At 49.1% G+C, this 21,496-nt stretch overlaps 1 protein-coding gene across 2 annotated transcripts in view; it reads left to right on the forward strand.

The window, feature by feature from the left end:
* The window catches only part of LOC142584628 (germinal-center associated nuclear protein-like), a 559,187-nt gene that overhangs the window by 304,043 nt on the left and 233,648 nt on the right, over positions 1 to 21,496 (forward strand). For both annotated transcript variants that reach the window (XM_075694780.1, XM_075694781.1), the window contains exon 16: positions 13,221 to 13,424. In XM_075694780.1, coding sequence (XP_075550895.1) covers positions 13,221 to 13,424 — 204 coding nt within the window. The remainder of the gene's footprint in view (positions 1 to 13,220; positions 13,425 to 21,496) is intronic.

Raw genomic sequence — 21,496 nt, forward strand, 5'->3', positions numbered from 1 at the left:
CAATCGTGGTGCTCCCGGTTTTCATCATGGTTGATATCGTTAACTGGGCAAGCTCATACTTCTTCACGAAGGCGCTCACCTTGAAGCCGCGTCGAGTCCTGCAAAATATCCATGTCCGTGTCAAGCGATACAGCTTTGCGCTTTGTCAGCGCCATCTTCGAAGGGGGTTGAACCGTTGGTTGCACGCTGCTTCGGTGGCGTCAGCCTGCTATCGCGAGAGAGAGAGACGCGGGTCGGGCGCCACTGCACCGCTTTGCTTGTCGCTTTTTTTTTTCGTTCTCTCTCTTTCGGAGCGACTGTGGCCGACGCGCATGAAGCAGCTAGCGCCATCTTGTGGCACGCTGCGCCTACTCAGGTACTCTCCAGTGCGCGGTTGGGGCGGGACGTGCTGCACGGCAATGGCGGCAGATACGAACTTACGGAGGTAAACATCGCCTCGTCTCGACATCGTTCGTTTCAGAGAACTGAGCAATGCAAATGTTACGATTATTTGGCACGGAAAATGCTGTCCAGACGGCAAAATTTTGATCGTTATATACAATATGCTGTGAATAACCCATCGTTATAGATGAGTTTTTTCCCCATAGACCTAATGCATAAATTGACACACTCATGTCGACCCATCGTTATAACCGATATATCATTATATGTAGTATCGTTATAAGTGGACTGTGCTGTACCATGAGCTCCGATTTAACGCCACAGCAGACAGGGGAGTTACTGGCGTTGTTATCCAAGCATAAAGATTCCTTCGACGTCCACTCTCCTCTTCTGGGACAGACTTCTGCGACAGCTCATCGCATACACACAGATGAAACATCCATCGTGCGCTGGCGGCCATATCGCGTTTCTTCCGCTGAACGCCAGATCATCGATACCCACATTGCCGACATACCGAAACGTAGCATAATCCGCCCATCCTCAAGCCCTTGGTCGTCACCTGTCGTTTTGGTGCGAAAGAGAGATGGCTCAGTGCGATTTTGCGTAGACTACCGTGCCTTGAACAAAATAACCTGCAAAGATGTATATCCACTGCCCCGAATCGATGATGTGTTAGATTCATTACAAGGCGCGGTGTATTTCTCCAGCCTTGATCTACGCTTCGGATATTGGCAGATCCCCATGCACGAAGCAAACAAGAAGAAAACTGCTTTTGCCACACCCGATGCACTTTACGAGTTTAACGTAATGCCTTTCGGGCTGTGTAATGCTCCCTCCACATTTGAGCGGATGATTGACACCGTACTACGGGGCCTAAAGTGGAAGACTTGCTTATGCTACCTTGATGACATCATATTTTCGTCAACCTTCCATAAGCACTTGCAGTGCTTCGACGAAGGCCTGACATGCCTCTCAGCTCCTGGCCTTCAGCTGAATACAAAAAAGTGCCACTTTGCCAACAAAACCATTAAAGTGCTCGGACATCTTGTCAGTAAGGAGGGCCTTCAGCCCACCCCGACAAGATTACCGCTGTCCTCCGCTTTCTCAGGCCTCAGCGCGCAAAAGACTTGCGTAGCTTCCTTGGCCTAGCTTCGGATTTCCGGTGCTTCATACGTAAATTTGCCACCATTGTTGCGTCGCTCCATCAACTCTTTCCTTGTGTAGCTCCCTACGTATGGTCGGACGAATGCCAAACTGCTTTTGACGCCCTCAAGCATGCCCTCACGTCCGAACCTGTGCTTTGTCATTTCGACAACACCGCAACCACTCTCCTACATACTGACGCCAGCAGACACGGTATCAGCGCTGTTTTTCTGCAACGTCAGCAAAATCCTGAAGAACTTGTGGTTGCATATGCAAGTCGCATGCTAACAGCTGCAGAGAAAAATTATACGATTACCGAGCAAGAGTGTCTCGCCGTTGTTTGGTCCGTCCAAAAATTTCGGCCTTACCTGCATGGCCGCCACTTTACGGTTGTTACTGATCACCACGCCTTTGCTGGTTGGCGACTCTAAAGAATTTAATGGGACGTCTTGCCCATTGGATACTTCGTTTACAAGAATATGACTTCGACGTCACCTACAAGTCTGGAAAGAAACACCAGGATGCTGATGCTCTCTCTCATCGTCCCCTACCACTGTCTTCAAACGCTGTTTGCTTACCACCTTCAGTGAGGAAACCGCAGGCCGCGTCGCCTGCATTCCCTTCGCTTGCAGCTCTCGACCGGCTCTCTTCCAGCCATTCTCATACGTTTGCCTCTAGCCAACATAATGACTCCTACTGCCACTCCGTTATGGAGCGTATTCGCGGATCATCTCGCCCACCTAACGCTCGGTTCCATCGGCAGTTGAAGAACTTCAAGATTGAAAATTCGGTATTATACTGATATGTGTTTCATCCCGAAGGACACCGTTGGGTTCCTGTCATTCCCTGATCACTTCGGGTCCAGATATTAGAGACCTTTCACTACGATCCCACTGCCAGTCACTTTGGTTTCCATAAAACCTACGAGCGAATTCGCAGCCGCTTCTCTTGGCCTGGACTTGCAACTAGCGTAGCGAAATACGTCGCTTCCTGTTCGCTCTGCCAACTCCGCAAACGACTGACCTCACCTCCGGCTGGACTGCTCCAACCTGTCCCGTGTCCTGAAACTCCTTTCGCAGCCATTGGTATCGACCTATATGGACCGCTACCCTTAACCACTGGCGGTAAATGATGGATCGTCACAGCTGTAGACCACTTGACACGGTATGCTGAAACAGCCGCACTATCTTCGGGACCCGCAGAAGCGGTTGCGGCCTTTTTCTTGGAAGCCATATTTTTACGGCATGGAGCCCCACGTGTCCTTTTGAGTGACCGCGGCAGGACCTTTATCTCTTAAACTTCTCGACAATGTTCTCCGTGCGTCCAATACCATCCATAAAACGACTTCCAGCTACCACCTTCAAACTAATGGTCTCACAGAGCGCTTTCATCGCACGCTGCCGGACATGATATCTATGTACATCAACCCTGACCACACCAAATGGGATATCATTCTACCATTCGTCACTTTCGTGTACAACACGGCCGTCCAACGCACTACGAGGTACTCGCCCTTTTTCCTTGTGTATGGTCGCCAACCAATCACTACCTTTGACGTTTATTTCTTTGATGTCCCCATGCCTTCAACCACATCAGTGTGTGAGCAGTTTGTTTTGCGCATTGCCCGGTGTCACCAACGTTACCGCCTCAACACCGACGCCAGTCAACAAGACCGCAAAACTCGCTATAACGCATCTCACCGTGTCGTTTCCTTCCACCATGCAGATGAAGTGTTACTGTGTACCCCAGTTCACGCTCCTGGATTGTGCGAAAAATTTCAGTCCCGTTTTATCAGGCCCTACATTGTTTGGGAACAGACTTCGCCAGTTAACTATCGTGTTACTCCCGTTGTTCCGCCTTTGGACAGCCGCTGCCGTGCCACAGAGATTGTGCATGTTTCGCGTTTAAAGCCTTTCATACGGCGTTTCCCGCCATAACCAGCAGCCAGGTTGGCCGCTTCCATGCGCGGGGGAAATTATGTGAGCATTATTTTACCCCTTCGTCTTCTTCATCTGTATAGATTCATCATCATGGCCAGCGTCATCGTCTTCAGCGCGCAACCTGCGAAATAAACCGTTGAGGCTTAGCAGCTGTCTCGCACTTGAATTTATTTTTCTTTGGTGTAAGACTTGGCTAATGAAGCTTAACGTTTCTGAATGTAAAATTATCTCTTTTAGCCTCAAGCATACTAAATCTGCGTTTCTTTATCACATAAATAACATCGCTATTTTGCATGATACTGAATATAAATATCTTGTTGTTAACCTAACTTCGACTCTTTCGTGGTCAACGCACATTGCATACATATGCACCAGTGCATTGAGATCGTAAGGGTACATAAGACACAAGTTGCAAAATTCTACTGAAGACATTTGTAAACTAGCTTCTCTAACATTTGTTCAACCTCAGTTTGAATTTGCCGCGTCTGTTTGGTCTCCTCATCAGAAATACTTGATCAAAAAACTCGAATCTATTCACAATAGGGCTGCATGTTTTATTTCACGTTGTTATGACTTTAAGAAAAGCACGACACAAATTAAACTCGACCTCTCACTACAGCCCTTGCATTACCGTCGTGATATAGCCCTGCTATCATCATTTCATAAATATGTCCATAATACAGCGCCATCAGTTTTGCGTCTTGAAACTCCTGATTACAGGTCACACCGGTTGTACAATCAGTTCAATTTCAAGTGCATCTACGGAAAGCCTCATTCATTTAACTACTCCACTCTTCCAAGAGCCATTCGCCTTTGGAACAATCTTCCTAACACCATCACTTATGAGAGTGATCACGAAAATTTCCGGCATCTTCTAACAACGCATTTTTCGACTTTCGACTTTCCCATTGCTGCTGCCGCCGCCGCCGTCGTGCACACCGCCTCGGAGAATGGTTCAGAGCGTGTACATAGATGACAAGCGCGAGTAAAAGAGGAAAGACGAACAGAGAAACTCGTTTTCACCACACCATGTCAAATGTGGACAATGCCCTCTGGAGCTCCCTGGCTGTCGCCACATTAGCCACTTGACAGCCGTAATTATCAGTGTCTCCTCTCAGAAGCATTGCAGAAACTGCACTGCTTCCTTTTCTACTAACCTGCGAGGCCAAAGGGGACGCAAATAGAACTGTAGAAAGGAAAAGGAGAGGGAGAAGAGGGGGGAGGTGACGTGAGAAGGCAAGGAAACCCCACTACTATATGACAGCGGTTGCGGGAAACAGGATAAGTTTAAGTTAAAGATACAGTACAGTACGGTGCTGCTATTTCTGAAAAATAAGTGCCATGCCAATATGTCAAGCGGGCAACTTACGCAGGGCGTGCAGACGCAGAGCCGCATTAATTAAAGCACACCGCGGGGTCCAGGAGACACTACAGAAGCGATCGACTGTCATATCAACACTTCTGTGCTCGCCACATTAGCTTTACAGCTATGGTATTGCTAAAGTTCACGAATTTGATTCAAATCGCAGCAGGCACATTTCGACGGGGGCGAAATAGAAAACGCACCTGCACTTAGATTTTGGGACACGTTAAAGAACGTCATGGGGGGGGGGGGGGGGCGTCAAAATTAATCTGGAGTCCACTGCTGCGGCTTCCCTCATAACCCGAGTGGGGTTTTGGAACGTACGGCCCCATAATAAAATTCCAGTTTAATACTTCTGCCACAATGTGATGTGCCATGTGAGGAAATGACAATGCTCGACCCTCTCGGACATTATAAAATATGGTGCACAACAACGCCTCAAGCAAACACCTTTCCCTGTGTGTTCTGTGTACTATGCAGGCAAACAGCAGTGGTGCATGCCAGGTAACGTTTAACATCAACTCACCAATCACGTGTTAGTCTAAACGTTGAAGAAATTAAGGTTTAGCCATCAACATCACCACTACTTATCGGCAATCAAAGTATCCAGCATGGAAAGCTTCGCTGACCTGAGGCAACCTGATTTCTCAAGCTGAGGTGATGCCGCAGCAACCTTCCCGCATTTTTTAAAAGGTGCCTTTTGGGGCCACCATAGCAACACCTTGGCAGAGCTCCTATGTCACTTGCTACCCGTGACCCCTGTTTACAGTTTTTATAGCAGTGCCATTCTTGAACGCCGAAAGCCACGGCTTGTTAACAACACGCAATTGCACCATGCAGGAAGCTGGATTAAACAGTTAAACGAGTCAACACAATCAGCAGCCAGATGGAGAAAGGTGGTGGGCAGGAGAACTGGCCTCCCTGCCATTATACTTCTCTCGGAGCAGCTATGCCATCTACCATTCTGATCTTCTTTTTTCATGCAACGCGGTTACACGAATTCTCAGTTATAACAATGGAATTTTTGTGGAACTTGAATATTGTCACGTGGTGGTGACGTTGAAGAACACAGTAGCAGTACTGTGAAAGACAAAACAAACTTTTATTCGGCGAACCTGTGCCCACAAAAACAGGCTACACTTATACCACAACGATAGCGGCGAACAAGGTCGGCGATCGTCGAAAATCTGATCAGCGGGTCAAGCGTGTCACCTTTTATACAGCAGTCGTCGAATGTTCCAGACTAATCGCTTGGACCCGCGTGTCTTCCACAAAGTTCTACATCATTCGCGTCACACGATTAAATCGGATAACATAAGGTTCGGAGACAACAGGCAGTGGAAAGAAGCATCGATAACTTTCCAGAAACTTCGGATACATGCAGGCGTTTGTTTGAAGCATCGACCCAGTGCTTCAAACAAACGAAAGTAATAAAGAAGCACCCGTAGCAAAGAAAATAACATAAGGAAAGTTCGTCAGTGTCCGAAAAAGGGTTTAAGACGCACCACGTGGACCACTTCAGATCGTGCGCGGCGCCGCTGTGAATGCGAAATGGCGTCTGGCACGACCTCATAGTCCAGTGCGCCAATACGTCAAATGACCTTGTAGGGTCCAAAATAGCGTCGAGGTAGTTTCTCACTGAGTCCTCGTCAGCGTATCGGGGTCCATACCCAAACACGGTCTCCGGGCTGGTACTCGACGAAGCGTCGTCGGAGGTTGTAGTGTCGGCTGTCGGTACGCTGCTCTGCGCTGCGGTTCTTGATCCATAGGCGGGCGAGCTGTCGGGCTTCTTCGGCGCACTGGAGATATGTAGCGACGTCAAAATTGTCCTCGTCAGTGACGTGCGGCAGCATAGCGTCGAGCGTGGTCATCGGGTTCCTGCTGTAAACCAGCTTTAACGACTCGATCTGTGTTGTTTCTTTCACCGCTGTGTTGTAAGCGAAGGTTACATACAGCAGGACCGCGTCCACGTCTTGTGCTCAACGTCGACGTACATTGCTAGCATGTCGGCGAGGGTCTTGTTCAGGCGTTCCGTGAGATCATTTGTTTGCGGACGGTAGGCAGTTGTCCTCCTGTGGCTTGTCTGGCTATATTGCAGAATGGCTTGGGTGAGCTCTGCTGTAAAAGCCGTTCCTCTGTCGGTGATGAGGACTTCTGGAGCACCATGTCGCAGCAGGATGTTCTCAACGAAAAATTTTGCTACTCCGGCTGCGCTACCTTTCGGTAAAGGTTTAGTTTCAGCGAAGCGGGTGAGATAGTCCGTCGCCACGACGATCCACTTATTTCCACAAGTTAATGTCGGAAGCAGTCCCAGCAAGTCCATCCCGATCTGCTGAAAACGTCAGTAAGGAGGCTTGATCGGCTGTAGTAATCCAGCTGGCCTTGTCGGTGGTGTCTTCAGTCGTTGACAGTCTCGACGTGTCTTGACGTAACGGGCGACATAGGCGGTTGGCGCGGCCAGTAATACCTTTCTTGTATCCTCGATAGTGTCCAGGAGAAATCGAGGTGCCCAGCGGTTGGATTGTCATGTAGGGCATGCAGTACTTCTGGACGCAGTGCCGACGGAACAACAAGAAGGTAGTTGGCGCGGACTGGTGAGAAGTTCTTCAGGAGTAGGTTCTTTTCAAGCGGGAACGAAGACAATCCGCGCTTGAATGCCCTAGGGACGGTGTCGGTGCGCCCTTCCAAATAATCGACGAGGCCTTTTAGCTCCGGGTCCGCGCGTTGCTGCTCAGCGAAGTCTTCCACGCTTATTATTCCAAGGAAGGCGTCGTCATCCTCGTCATCTTGTGGCGGCGAGTCAATGTAGGCGCGTGATAGACAATCGGCATCTGAGTGTTTTCGCCCGGACTTGTACGTTACAGTGATGTCGCATTCCTGTAGTCTGAGGCTCCACCGCGCCAGCCGTCCTAAAGGGTCCTTTATATTCGCTAGCCAACACAATGCGGGACGGTCGCTGACCACTTTGAATGGCCTGCCATATAGGTAAGGGCGAAATTTCGCTGTAGCCCAAACGATGGCGAGGCATTCCTTTTCGGTTGTAGAATAATTGCCTTCCACTTTTGACAATGACCGGCTAGCGTAAGCTATCACGTGTTCATGGCCATCTTTTCTCTGGACTAGGACCACACCGAGGCCTAGGCTACTGGCTTCAGTGTGTATTTCGGTATGGGCATGCTCGTCGAAGTGCGCAAGTACGGGCGGCGACTGCATGCGTCGTTTGAGTTCTTGAAATGCGTCGGCCTGCGGCGTTTTCCACTTGAACTCGACGTCACATTTAGTTAGTTGTGTCAGTGGCTCAGCAATGCGTGAAAAGTCCTTGACAAATCACCTGTAGTAGGCACACATGCCAAGAAATCTACGCACTGCCTTCTTGTCGATGGGCTGCGGGAACTTTGCGATGGCAGCTGTCTTCTGCGGGTTGGGGCAAACTCCAGACTTGCTGATGACGTCGCCTAGGAACAGAAGCTCATCGTAAGCGAAGCGGCACTTTTCTGGCTTCAGAGTGAGCCCTGATGACTTGATGGGTTCTAGTACTGTTGCAAGCCGCCTAAGGTGATCGTCCAAGTTTCCAGCGAAGACAACGATGTCATCCAAGTAAACGAGACGGGTCTGCCACTTCAATCCTGCTAAAACCGTGTCCATCACGCGCTGGAACGTTGCAGGCGCCGAGCACAGTCCAAATGGCATAACCTTGAACCTTGGCATAACCTTGAGAGGCCGTCTGCGGTGATGAAGGCGGTCTTTTTGCGATCTCTTTCATTGACTTCTATTTGCCAATAGCCAAACTTGAGGTCCATCGATGAGAAGTATTTAGCGTTGCAGAGCCGATCCAATGCGTCGTCTATCCGTGGGCGGGGTATACGTCCTTCGTGATCTTGTTCAGACGATGATAATCGACGCAGAACCGTAATGTTCCGTCCTTTTTCTTCACAAGGACAACAGGGGATGCCCACGGCCTTTTCGACGGCTGGATGATGGCGTCGCACAGCATTTCATCAACTTGTTCTCTTATAGCTTCACATTCTTGCAGCGAAACTCGGTAAGGGCTCTGGCGGAGTGGTCGAGCGCACTCCTCAGTGATTATGCGATGCTTGGCGACTGGTGTTTGTCGAATCCTTGATGACGTCGAAAAGCACTCTTTGTATCGTCGGAGAAGACTTCTGAGCTGTTGCTGCTTACTCATGGTGAGACCTGGATTTACGTCGAAGTCTGGTTCGGGAACCATGGTCGTTGGGGTAGATGCGGCGGAATCTGAGAGGACAAACGCATTACTGGTTTCCAGAATTTCCTCGATGTACGCGATCGTCGTGCCCTTGTTGATGTGCTTGTACTCCTGGCTGAAGTTTGTCAGCAGCACTTCAGTTTTCCCTCCGTGCAGTCGAGCGATCCCTCTTGCGACTCAAATTTCATGGTCTAGCAACAGACGTTGGTCACCCTCGATGATGCCGTCTACGTCGTCAGGTGTTTTCGTGCCGACAGAAATGACAATGCTAGAGCGGGGCGGGATGCTGACTTGACTTTCAAGCACGCTTAAGGCGTGGTGACTACGAAAGCTCTCCGGCGGTATCTCACGATCTTCCAACAGCGTTATCAACTTCGACGTCAGGTCGATGATTGCACTGAGTTGGTTTAGGAAGTCCATGCCGAGAATGACGTCTCGTGAACACTGTTGGATGATAATGAAGGTGGCAGGGTAAGTCCGGTCATTAACAGCAATTCTTGCCGTGCAGATTCCAGTTGGCGTGATAAGGTGTCTTCCAGCGGTTCGAATTTGAGGGCCTTCCCATGCAGTCTTAACTTTCTTCAACTGGGCGGCGATGTGTCCACTCATTACGGAGTAATCAGCCCCTGTGTCCACTAAGGCGGTAACTGCGTGGCCGTCGAGAAATACGTCTAGGTCGGTAATTGTCTGGCTTTGCAGTTAGGCCTTAGCGTCGGATCACGGCTGCGTCGTGTTGAAATGAAGTTGGAACGTCGCGTCGTCAAGTCGTCTTTCATCGGTGTAGTCTTGACTTCCTGACTTCGTCGGGACAGCGGCGTGTCGTTATTATGTCGTCGAGATGGTCTCTTCGTCGGCGGCGGAGGATCTTTGTCAGTTCGACGAACAGCAACCACACCTCCATCGGTTGCTGCTTTTAGTTTTCCGGATGTGGGCTCACAGAGCGGCCCCGGGCTGGGCCGGTGTATGGTCGTCGCTGCAGCAACAGGCCTGATGACGGTGAACGGGACGGTCGTCGAGGGCTCCACTGAGTGGCGGCGAGGTAGTCGGCGATATCGCGAGGTCGTTCGCCAATCTGTGGTCGCGGTGCGTTAACGGCGAACCCTCGGAGTCCCATCTCCCGGTATGGGCTGTGGGGATGCGTGACTCTCACGCGTCCCCTGATATCTTGTTTTTGCACATAGCTCCTGCAGTGCGGCTTCGCGGCGTGGCCTGGCGCCCGCGGCGGTCGGAGTGGTACAGGCGCAGTGCGAGAGATGGCGCGAGTGTTGCTCTGCTGCGGGGTTACTTGGGTGCAGGAAAGACAAGGCTTTGGTTCGGGACAGCAAGCAGTGCGGACGTGCCGTGCCGCGCGTGCGCCGATCCAAGCTTCTGCGAGACTGTCTTGCATGGCCACCTTCGAACGCGCCACCGTTCGCGTGACCGTACACGCGAACGACCAGGCGTTGGGATCCAGCATGGGGCGAACATATTCGCTCGTTATCCGGTTGCGGTGAGTCGGACTTCTAGATTTGTCGCGCGCCCATCGGCATGTTTTGTGGATAATCACTTGGCTAGCAGGCATTGATCTATGCAAGGTGCAATAAATGCCCTTGTGATTGTTTGCACCACTGTATAGTCGTTCCTTTCTCCTAAGAGCACGGAGGAGAACCCCACAGGGCATCGGCAGTAGATGTGCCCGGCTTCTCCACAGTGATAGCAAAGCGGATGGTGGTCAGGGGCGCGCCAAATGTCAGCCTTCCTTGGAATGCCGCGTGAGGTGATGGCTTGGCGTGCTGGCGGTGGGGGTGTTGGTGGACGACGGAACTGTGTCGTCACTGGGCCCTGCCGTGGGCGCGGAGGGGAAACGTGACGGCGGGCTACAGCGGCGTCTGTCATCGCTTGAGACTGTGGCGATTCCGGGCCTACTCCGAGTTGTTGTTGGAGCTCCTCGGGCACGGCGTCAGCAATCGAAGACACTTGAGGCTGTGATGAAGGCAACAGCTTCTGTAGTTCCTCCTGCACGACCGCTCGGATAGTCTCGCGCAGGTCGTCAGTGGCCATTGACGCAACTCCGGCGTAGTTTGTCGAGTTCGTGCGGCGGTTGAATTGCCGGTTCCGCATTTCCAGTGTCTTCTCGATGCTTGTGGCCTCGTGAAGAAACTCATCAACGGTCTTCGGTGGGCTCCGTACCATTCCGGCGAAAAGTTCCTCCTTTAGACCACGCATCAGTAGGCGGACTTTCTTTTCCTCGGACATTTCCGGGTCGGCGTGGCGGAATAGGCAGCTCATTTCTTCTGTAAAGATCGTGGTGGTTTCATTAGGCAGCTGCACTCTGGTTTCTAGTAGTGCTTGGGCTTGTTCTCGGCGTACGACGCTTGTGAAGGTCTGCAGGAAGCCGCTTCGGAACAGGTTCCACATCGTTAAGGTGGCTTCTCGGTTCTCGAACCACGTCCTGGCGGCGCCTTCTAATGCGAAATATACATGCTGTAGCTTGTCGTCAGAGTCCCAGTTGTTGAAAGTCGCGATTCATTCATAGGTCTCCACCCAGGATTCCGGGTCTTCAGTAGCTGCTTCATGAAAGGTCTGTGGGTCCCGAGGTGGTTGCAGGATAATGGGGGACGCAGAGGCAGCCATTGGGGTTGTCTTGGCCACAATCTTTTTGTCGTCTCAGGTAGAAGTCCGTGCTCTGGGGGCAGTCCTTGCAGTCGGTGGCTAGCACGCTGGTCTTGGGTGATGCTGGTTTTGTCCTCAGGCTTCGGGCTTGGATCGCGGCTTTGCGGGGGCGTTCGGTACATGAACGCACAAGCACCTCCACCAGATGTCACGTGGTGGTGACGGTGAAGAACACAGTAGCAATACTGTGAAAGACAAAACGAACTTTTATTGGGCGAACCTGTGCCCACAAAAACAGGCTACACTTATAGCACAACGATAGCGGCGAACACGGTCGGCGATCGTCGAAAATCTGATCAGCGGGTTGAGCGCGTCGGCTTTTATACAGCAGTCGTCGAATGTTCCAGACTAATCGCTTGGACCCACATGTCTTCCACAAAGTTCTACACCATTCGCGTCACGCGATGAAATAAGATAGCATAAGGTCCGGCGACAGCAGACAGTGGAAAGAACCATCGATAACTTTCCAGAAACTTCGGATACATGCAGGCGCGTTCTGCGTTGTGCGTTAACATTTGTTAATCGGCGAAACGTGCCCCCCAATAAAGACAAGTACACATGTCAATATTGTTATAAGTGGGTTCGACTGTACAGCCCAAATGGCTCTCAGCATATTTTGCCGCTGTGAGGTGCCGCTTGAAACCTGGAAATGTAGTGTACTGGAGGAGGATTCGAGCCTTCACCACCTTCAGATTAGTAGTCCAATGCTCAAGGTGGAGGGAGGGGAGGGGAAATGAGGATTCGAGCTACTGACTAGCAACTGAGATATCTCAGTTACGAGATAGCCACTTTATGGCAGAGAAGACCAGCCCAGAGGATGATTCATGTCCAAAGACTCACTTGAATTATCTGCAATAGACGGGTTTAAAGGAGACAAAAATATACACAAATGGTTGTAACATCAGGGTTGAACAAGGCACGTGCTGCATCTAAGTCCAAGCCAACGGGCGTGACCTATGTGGATTGGAAGGAACAAAGCTGTAACTAATTTATGCTAGAAAGCAGCACTAAGCTAACGGAGTGCAACTTCTTGCGATAGGTAAGTCAATATTATTTATACATTTCATTGTCACTTGCCACGTCGAAAGGCACAAGAGAAGGAAAAAAAAATATCAATAAAATGGTAAAAAAGGAGATGGGAGAAACAATTTACGAATGGTTCTAACATTGTGGTTCTGAGCCACCCGTAAGCAGGCAACCTTGAAAGCGTCTGGGTGTCCTAGACATTGCAAGAGGATGGATAGGTGGGCTAGTTGGTAATGCATTATAATAAAAATTTTCAAAAAACATTTTTAGCGCTCTAAGTTTTTATTATAGTGTACTAGACATTTCAGTAGGTTTGGACAGCGCTTGCGTGAGCATGAAAGTGGAAGAAATTGTGGTCTAGGCCACCTTGCTTACCCGAAAAACCATGAAACACTGACGCATGGTGACGCGTTTAACTAATACCAATATATGCCGTGACATAGGTAGCTCCTGCAACTGCCTTGAGGTTTCCTGCCTTTTTTGCTAACAGGGGCTGCCACGGTGAGGCCCTGGGCCGGTGGCAGTGGTTCCAGAGTGAGCTCATACTGGCGAGCCTGCTGGACGAAGTGCCCCTGGAGGAAAGCAGCTGTGCGGCCAGGGACAGCCTGGCCGAGGAATGGGCGCAGCACGAAGACAACTGCAAGCGGGCCGACCTCTTTCGCCGTCACTCCCTACTGGCTGCAGCATTTGCTCGGTGAGTTCATTCTCTCGTTGATCTAGCCCATGAATAGCTCAGCGTCGATGGCTGCTTTCGAACTGTTAGCTCCATCCGATGGACTTTGGAGACACAGCGCTTGTGTCTCGTCCTTGTTTTTTTTGTGGTTGCATGTGTTTGCGCTGTTACAATTTTTATGTCAAGTATGCACCAACTCGCCAGAAAGAAGTTTTAATGAAGAAAGAAGCTGTTTGTTCAGTTTCGCTTTTGTTTTTCCTTTTTCCTGCTGCACAATGCTTTTTAAGGTAACTCCAAAGTCGAGGCAAAGCCAGGGTGATGGGCGCTCGAATTCCCAAAATGGCATTGGTGTTGCACATTTTTCTACCGATGCAGTACGAACGATTATCTGTACTGCATAGGGCTTACCACTAACCCATACTGTGTTAACTATCGCAACTTAGAGAGAATTGAGCACATATTATTAGAATGCCCCGCATACTGCGACGAGAGACAATTTTTTGAGCAACAAATGAATATGATTTGCCACGAACCGTTAACGTTACCGAGCATCTCATGTCCAATGCCCGGTCCTTCAAAACAGCGACGGGTTTTGGATTTATTATTCAAATACCTGTCAGAAATTGGTCTAATAGGAAAGCTTTAAAAATTGCACACCTTATATAAAAAAGCCTAAATTTACCCACCATGTCACCTGTAAATATTAGTATCAGGTCCACTCGGACATTCCATATTTATTTTTATCCCCTTTTTCTCCCACTCTCTTCTGGAATCTTTTAATCCCATTCCCCATCCCTATACAGAGTAGCATGCCAGCGGTTATATACGCGCCGGCAAAATTCTCTGTTGTTCTAATAAAGAGCTCTCTCTCTCTCTCTCTCTACCGATTCTGATGCATCGGCCCGTGAGTTTTTGGACAGTGACAGCTGCAACACTGACGTGGAAAACAACTCAGTTCGTCAGACTTCAGCACGAAGTGTCGTTTCTTCTTCAAACCATTTTGTTGGTACCAAGTACCAATATAAAGATATCCTGCATGTTCTACCAGCCACGGTGGCTTAGCGGCTGCGGTGTTCTGCTGCTAAGCACGAGGTCGCGGGATCGAATTCTGGCCACAATGGCCGCATTTGTGACGAGCGCAAAATGCAAAAACACCCTTGTCCCATACATCGGGGAAACGTTAAAGATCCCCTGGTGGTCAAAATTAATCCGTAGTCCCTCACTACGGCTGGCGGAGATTTGCTGGTACCGGAATAAAACTGCGCGTGCTGTCGTTTTGACATGAGATGGGCGGCTATGTACTGTTCTTGATCGCGTGCGCCTCGTGCCTTTTCTTGTTCACATGGGATCTAGAGGTGGGAGAACGCGTACGATCGAAGTCTGCAGCAGGGAGCTTCTGTACGTTTCAGTTAACGCCTGTTAAAAGCATGAGCTATGCTTCCGACGCGCGCTATGAAACAGGTAGGCGAAGATGCTTATCGCGATAGGATTGCTGGTGATAGCTGTGAGTGCTATGTGCAATGACCCCGGCGAAGATTTGCTGGTACCGAAATGAGAAACTGAGTGTGCGCAGGCGTTTTAATGCGAGATGGGCGGGCGAGTATTGTGGTGAAGCTGCCGCAGCGGGCAGTTCTATACGGTTCTCGATTGCGTGCACCTCGTGCCTTTCCTTGATTGCATGGGATCTAGTGGCCGGAAAACGTATCATATGATTGCAGTTTGGCGACGTACTGACCATTGGTGCCGAAAAATTGTGTTTTCGAGGAAGATTCCAGGTCATTCTTGTGTGCTCAATTGCGAGCGTTGGCGCCGAGAAAACATATGTAATGGGAACGTATTTATTTATTTATTCATACTGTCGATCCCATCAGGGATCATGAATGAGGTTCTACTGTATTTGTTGCATTATTGCATTAATTCCTTGCATTTCATCATCATCATCATCCGCCTAATCTTTGTCCGCTGCAGGATGAAGGCCTCTCCCTGCAATCTCCAATTACCCCTGTCCTGCCCCAACCGATTCCAACTAGCACCCGAAAATTTGCTAATTTCATTGCCCCACCTAGTGTCCTGCCATCCTCGACAGCGCTTCCCTTCTCTTGGCACCCATTCTGTAATCCGAATGGTCCACTGGTTATCTAACCTAGGCATTACATAACCTGCCCAGCTCCATTTTCTCTCTTAATGTCAATTAGAATATCAGCTATACCCATGTGCTCTCTGATCCAAACCGCTCTCTTTCCGTCTCTTAACGCTATGCCTAGAATTCTTCGTTCCAACGGTCCTTGCACAGTCCTTAACTTGTTCTCTAGTTTCTTTTGTCAGTCTCCAAGTTTCTGCCCCATATGTCAGCACCAGTACAATGTCAGCACTGGCATTTAAAAGTGCATATCCCAATATTTTTTTATAATCTCTTTATGCCAACCTGCGTTGAAGTTTTTGTATAACTTCTTGTTTCTCGATACAAATCTCTGTGAATAATGTTTTTTTATAATACCGTATTTACACGTTTGTAAGTCGACCACTTTTTTAAAATTTGAAAATCTGAAGTGAGGGGGTCGACTTACAATCGAAACCAAAACATTGCACGGCCAAAAAAGCGAGACCGATGGAAGCTACAACGTACTTACAATTTTATGTTTGCTCTATGGCCCTACCTGTAGCTTTTCGCCATCCCGCATATTTGTTTGCTTCTCGGAAGGGTTTTTCAACATTTTTGAGAGTTTTACAGTGCACGCAACACTTATGGGGGCTGTCGATAGTTGATGGAAGCGCCGTTGTTCCCATTCGCAGCAGCACCCTCAGAGCGGCGGCACTTGCGCCTTGCCAATGAGGCATTGGCCTTGCGGAATGTATCTGTAGTTCATGAAAGAGTAGACACCGCTTGCGGGTTTCTCTTTCCCTGTTGCGCTTAGCTTTCTCTATAGTTTGACAAAAGGCATTGGTTTGATGCGTTCCACTTGATTGCCAGCTATGTGCTACTTCTATGCTTCCTCAGTCATCATGAGTACTCTAGGCCCACTAATCATTCGGCCCTTGTTCATAGCAGCGTTCAAGAGGGCTGCCATCCTTGACGCCGAAGAAACAAATCACTGCGCAGCGGGCTGCAAGTTCGATGTTTCTGAACGGGTAGTGCGAGAGTGGTGACTGCAGCGAAGCGAAATTCAAGTGAAAAATTTCCCACGTTTAGAGGTCTTGACGCTTTCCGGAGCTGTAGGCTAAGCTTGCGGCGTATGTTGCTGAAATGCGTGATCGGTCCCTGCCAGTGAAGTGCGACATGGTCATGAAACAAGCCCGGACCTTCGCCTTTTAAGGACCTGCTCCACCGTGAGTGCAAATGACTGGCGGCAGAAGACCGCAAAATTACGCCAACCGGATTTGTCAAAAGAGCCTCCCTGACGGCTGCATGTGGTTGGGTGCATTCGGCGTGGGCTGCTGTTCCACAAGATGTTGTGATGCGGTCATTTGTCAAATGTGAAATTTCGTTGGACGACGACGCGCTGTGGGACCGTAGCAACAATGACGATGGCAGCACTAGTGAAGACGAGTAGTCCAGTGACCATGTCAGCTACTAATAAATTTTCGTGATCAAATGCGCCCTCGGGTATGCTCTTTTTTTTTTTTTCCGTTATGCGATATGGGGGGGGGGGGGGGGGGGGGGGGGGCTCGACTTACATTCGAGTCGACTTACAATCATATAAATACGATACAGTGAACTCTCGTTTAACCGTAGTTGGCCGGAGCTCAGAAAAAGTAGGTACTAAACGGTAGGACTTACTTACATTCAAGTCGACCTACAGTCATATAAATACAGTACAGTGAACCCTCGTTTAACCGTAGTTGGCTGGAGCTCAGAAAAAGTAGGTACTAAATGGTAGGACTGTTTAACCAAATTAGCATGAGATCACCCACTTACCTGTGTCAAAAACGGAACACAGAACTCAGAGAAAATGCAATGAAAGGGGGGAAAAGCATGCAGCATTCACTTCGCACGACAAAAGTGCTATTACTGTTTGATGCCGCCGCGGCCTAGCAGCGATGACAGCGGCCTCAAGCTTACTGAAGCTGCGTGCCATCTTTTCAGCCAGCCTCCTCTTCTCGCCAAACACTTGCATGGCAGATTCCTTGTTGGTGTTACGTATTCTTCGTGCATGCCTGCGATAGCGCTGCAGAAGTCGCGTGGCACCTTTTTTATTGCGGGGTGCTGTTCTTCTTCGCGACGATGGCATTCATGAGGCTGACGTAATGTGCAGCTTCTGCCACTGTCAGGCCTGAATTGCGCGTGCTGTAGCTTTTCGTGTCCTCCTCATCACTGTCGCTAGTCAACACTTCGGCAACAGCAGAGGCAACGATAGCGAAAAGTCTAATCTTGTAGCCGACATCTCTTCGAGGTCGTAGCAGCGCTGCTGAGCAACTTCTTCACATTCCAAATGCCACACCATAGTCAACAGCAGATCCCTGCCGCTTGCCAGCGCCGACTTCTTCGTGTCACGTTCAATAGCACGAACAATGTCTAATGTTTCTTCTATGCTGAGCACCCGACGGCTTTTTTATTCGAGCTTCGGCATGATGCGAGTCCTCGCTTGCACGACGCCGAGACGCCCTCTGGCACGGCGCCGAAATTATGTTGATGTGGCTTCATGCACAAACGCACAGAGTGCTTGGAGGCCGTTGTTCCGATCTCTGAGGCTTGTTCTGCCGCCGCCCGATGGAGATGACGTACTGCAGTGTTTCCACGGCGAAAAGTGGAAACACTACTTGTTAACCGACACGTACGCAATAAGCTGGTACGGTTCATGCGGATACAAAACACAATATGTTCAATTTCCGCTGAGTCGGGGATTTGACTTTTCTACTTTTAAAACAAAACTACTGTTTAATCGGGTACGGTTTAACAGGGTTTTACTGTAGTATTCTTTTTTATAAACATGTCATTTGCGACTAGTACATTTGGAAGGAGTTTCTTCCTTGGCAATCTAATGCTATACACTTTAGTATCAAGCATTCTCTGTGAGAAGAAAGTAGTACTAGGCTACTCGGAGACCACTGCTTTTTCCATGGGCAGGAAAAGGTTAAAGAAAGCACAGGCAATGTCAAGTGTCAACTTATGCTTTGATGCTCCACTGAGCTTTGTTCAGAGGTCTGACGAAAAAGAGAGACAGCGATCTGCTGTTGCCACACACCCACCTGCACAGCGAGATGCAGGGTCTCAAACGTGCCCTTGGGACAAAGGAACAGCAATGCAGCAGTACAAAGAATCAGAAGGGCATTTCTTGCGCCTTTCATTCACTAATACCAGCTAGCTGAATTACTATCAATAGAATGTGGTGATGGGCACTGACAAATCAAGGAAGTCCGACTCACCGCAACAAGATATAGGAAGTATATGTTTGCCCCCCCATGCTGGACACCAATACCATATCGTTCATGCGTCCAGTCACGCGAGCGTTGCCCTGTTCGAACGATCATGTTCATCCATCCCGGTGCCCTCCTTAGAGTCCTCTTGCAGAGCATGCCGTGAGACACGTGACAAGTCAGTTTCTCCACCAATCCAAAGCCAAAGAGGAGGAGGCCACTCCCTCTTGTGCCCAAGTAGCCCTTCCGTCAGGCGGCATTAGTAGCGCAGCACTAGTGCCATCCCTCATACGTTTCTGCAACTACAATGACTGCCAGCGGCACTTAGCTATTGGCGAAGCCAGATACTAACAGGAGATGCTAGGCCCATGCAGGGAAAACATCAATGGATGCATCAGAGTCGAGCATCCCCGTACATGTTACATAAGTATTCTGGCATAGTGCCAACCATTGGTGCGTTTGCAAGTTGGTTCTATCCCTGCACTTAAAGGGACACTAAAATAGAAGCATTATTGTAGTTGTGTTAGTAAGTTACCCTCCCGCAACACCAGAAAAGGTGCTCTCACTGCGAGAAGATGCTCGATATGCCAGAAAAGGTGCAAAAATGAAAGAAAAATGGCAAGCTTGAAATTTCCGTACCACATGCATTGACGTCATGGATTTTGACGCCGTCTGCTTGGCCTTGTTAAATATTTATCGATGAGAATGGACTGCATTATATTCTAAAAGAGCCATAGACTGAACTTAGGAAATTTCAAGAACTTTTACTGAACCACAATGGCCGATATAAGCGAGCAGTTTCTGGACCATTTTCTTTTCTAAGATGTTCACCTTAGATTCCGGTGAATACATCAAGTTTTAAAGCCGAAAATAATGAAGTTGGTAAAAACGGCACTTTGCTTCATTGTATTAAATTTCGCTACATTAAAATTTCCACATCCATTGCGATAGAAGCTGGCAATTCTTCCAAGGCAATTCTTCCTGCCACCGACCTAAAGTAATTTTTGAACAAAAAACTTAGAACCTATTGGCAAATGATGTGGGACACAGAAACCTCGTGTAAAGTTCATTTTATCAAGCCACATCTGGGAAATATGCCACCAGTAACAAAAAAAAAAAAATACGGCGTATTGAGGCCACTGCCTGCCACCTTAGGATTGGCCATACGTATGGCACGCTCTTATCTGGGGAGGAATCTCTGATTCTTGTTCGGAACACGGTGAACTTCCTAGAAGTTTGCATGCCTCGTTTGTCATCTGCTTCGGTACAGTATACTACAAAATGAAATGTTTCTTGCCTTCTAATGAATAATATATCTATATGAAAAAAATGTACTTTTCTCTTCTCAAGCTTAAACACTTTCTCAAATAAAGTCGCCGACCGTTTTTTCGGACCTCACGGGGACTGCAGAAACGTCTGAATAAACAGGTGTCCGAAAAAGCAGATTAAGAAAAAAAAAGAAATCCTTTGTTTCCAAGCACTTATTCTGGCTTGGCAGTAGGTTTGAAGAAATCGTGAATGCGCCGTTGCACGCTGTTCCGTTTACATGCAATCAGATAAGCCTGAATCTCAGAGAGGGTCCTACGGTCACTATAGGTGGCTGAAAGCACAGTCACTGCTTGTACCCACTCCGCATGCGATGGCAGCGTAGCACATGGTGCGTCATCTTCCGACTCATTGTCCGGTGGTGCAGCAGAAACCTGACGAATGATCTCGCCGTCGTCGAGTTCTGCACATGTCAGTACAGCAGTGTCAGCACTTGTGAAACTCAAATGAGACGGTGTCCAGAATCGCAATGTAACCACTGCGCAGGTCTCGGCAGAACATTTTCAGCGTCAGTAGGGAGCACATTGGTAGGCGACAAATTATAGGCCTCCCAGCACCCGCTTGCCGGCATTCCCTAGCGCTGTCTGCGCGGGCACTGTTGGCGCCATTAGACACTTGACGCAATGTTTCCGTATGCCGCGTTGGATCACCACAACCTCGATACAGCACACAATGCAAACATCAGCACGCCATCACGCCGACACCAGTCGCACAAACAAAAAACGTGTCCCACTTGCAGCATCGTGCATAAAGAAAGAAACAAATCAGCTGCTGGGCTGTCTTGACATGGCTTACCAAGCCGAGACTGGAACTGCTGTGGCCACGAACCAGGCAGAAACGATGATGATGAGCAGGATTTGCAGCAGTGCCACTTCATGGGGCAGCAGGGAGGCTCCGTTCAAAACAAGAATGACGTTCAGCAAGTCGAACCATGCACCGGTCAGAGTTGGTGCATGGTGCTCTCGATCGAGTTGGCTCAAGGAGTGTCCAAAAAATCAGACGAGAGGTTGCAAGGTGTCCGAACTTTCGGCAGTTGTTATACATTGTGGTCCATGGGGAGAATGGCGGTGCCGCGAAGCAGACCGAATAATCGAGCGTGTCCGAGTTTTTGGAGTCCGAAAAATCAGTCGGCGACTGTAGTAATATGTATGACCGTTACAATTTATTACCCTTAGTCTCTCTGCATGGTCGCTAGGTGGTGCCACACACAGCTAAAAAAAATAATAATAACATAGACATTGGGAACATTGGCACACTTTCCAAGAAGCAACAACATGTCGTCGCACCGCAATGTGTTACTGGGCCCCTAGGTCTTAGCTCATCAAAGGAAGCTGTTCATCATGCTTCTCGTTTCGAGAAACGAAAGCAGTGCCGGAATTCACTTTCGGCTGTCTCTTCAAATGCATTTCGCA

The sequence above is a fragment of the Dermacentor variabilis genome, chromosome 6 (assembly GCF_050947875.1).
Source record: "Dermacentor variabilis isolate Ectoservices chromosome 6, ASM5094787v1, whole genome shotgun sequence".
Taxonomy (NCBI): Eukaryota; Metazoa; Arthropoda; class Arachnida; order Ixodida; family Ixodidae; genus Dermacentor; species Dermacentor variabilis.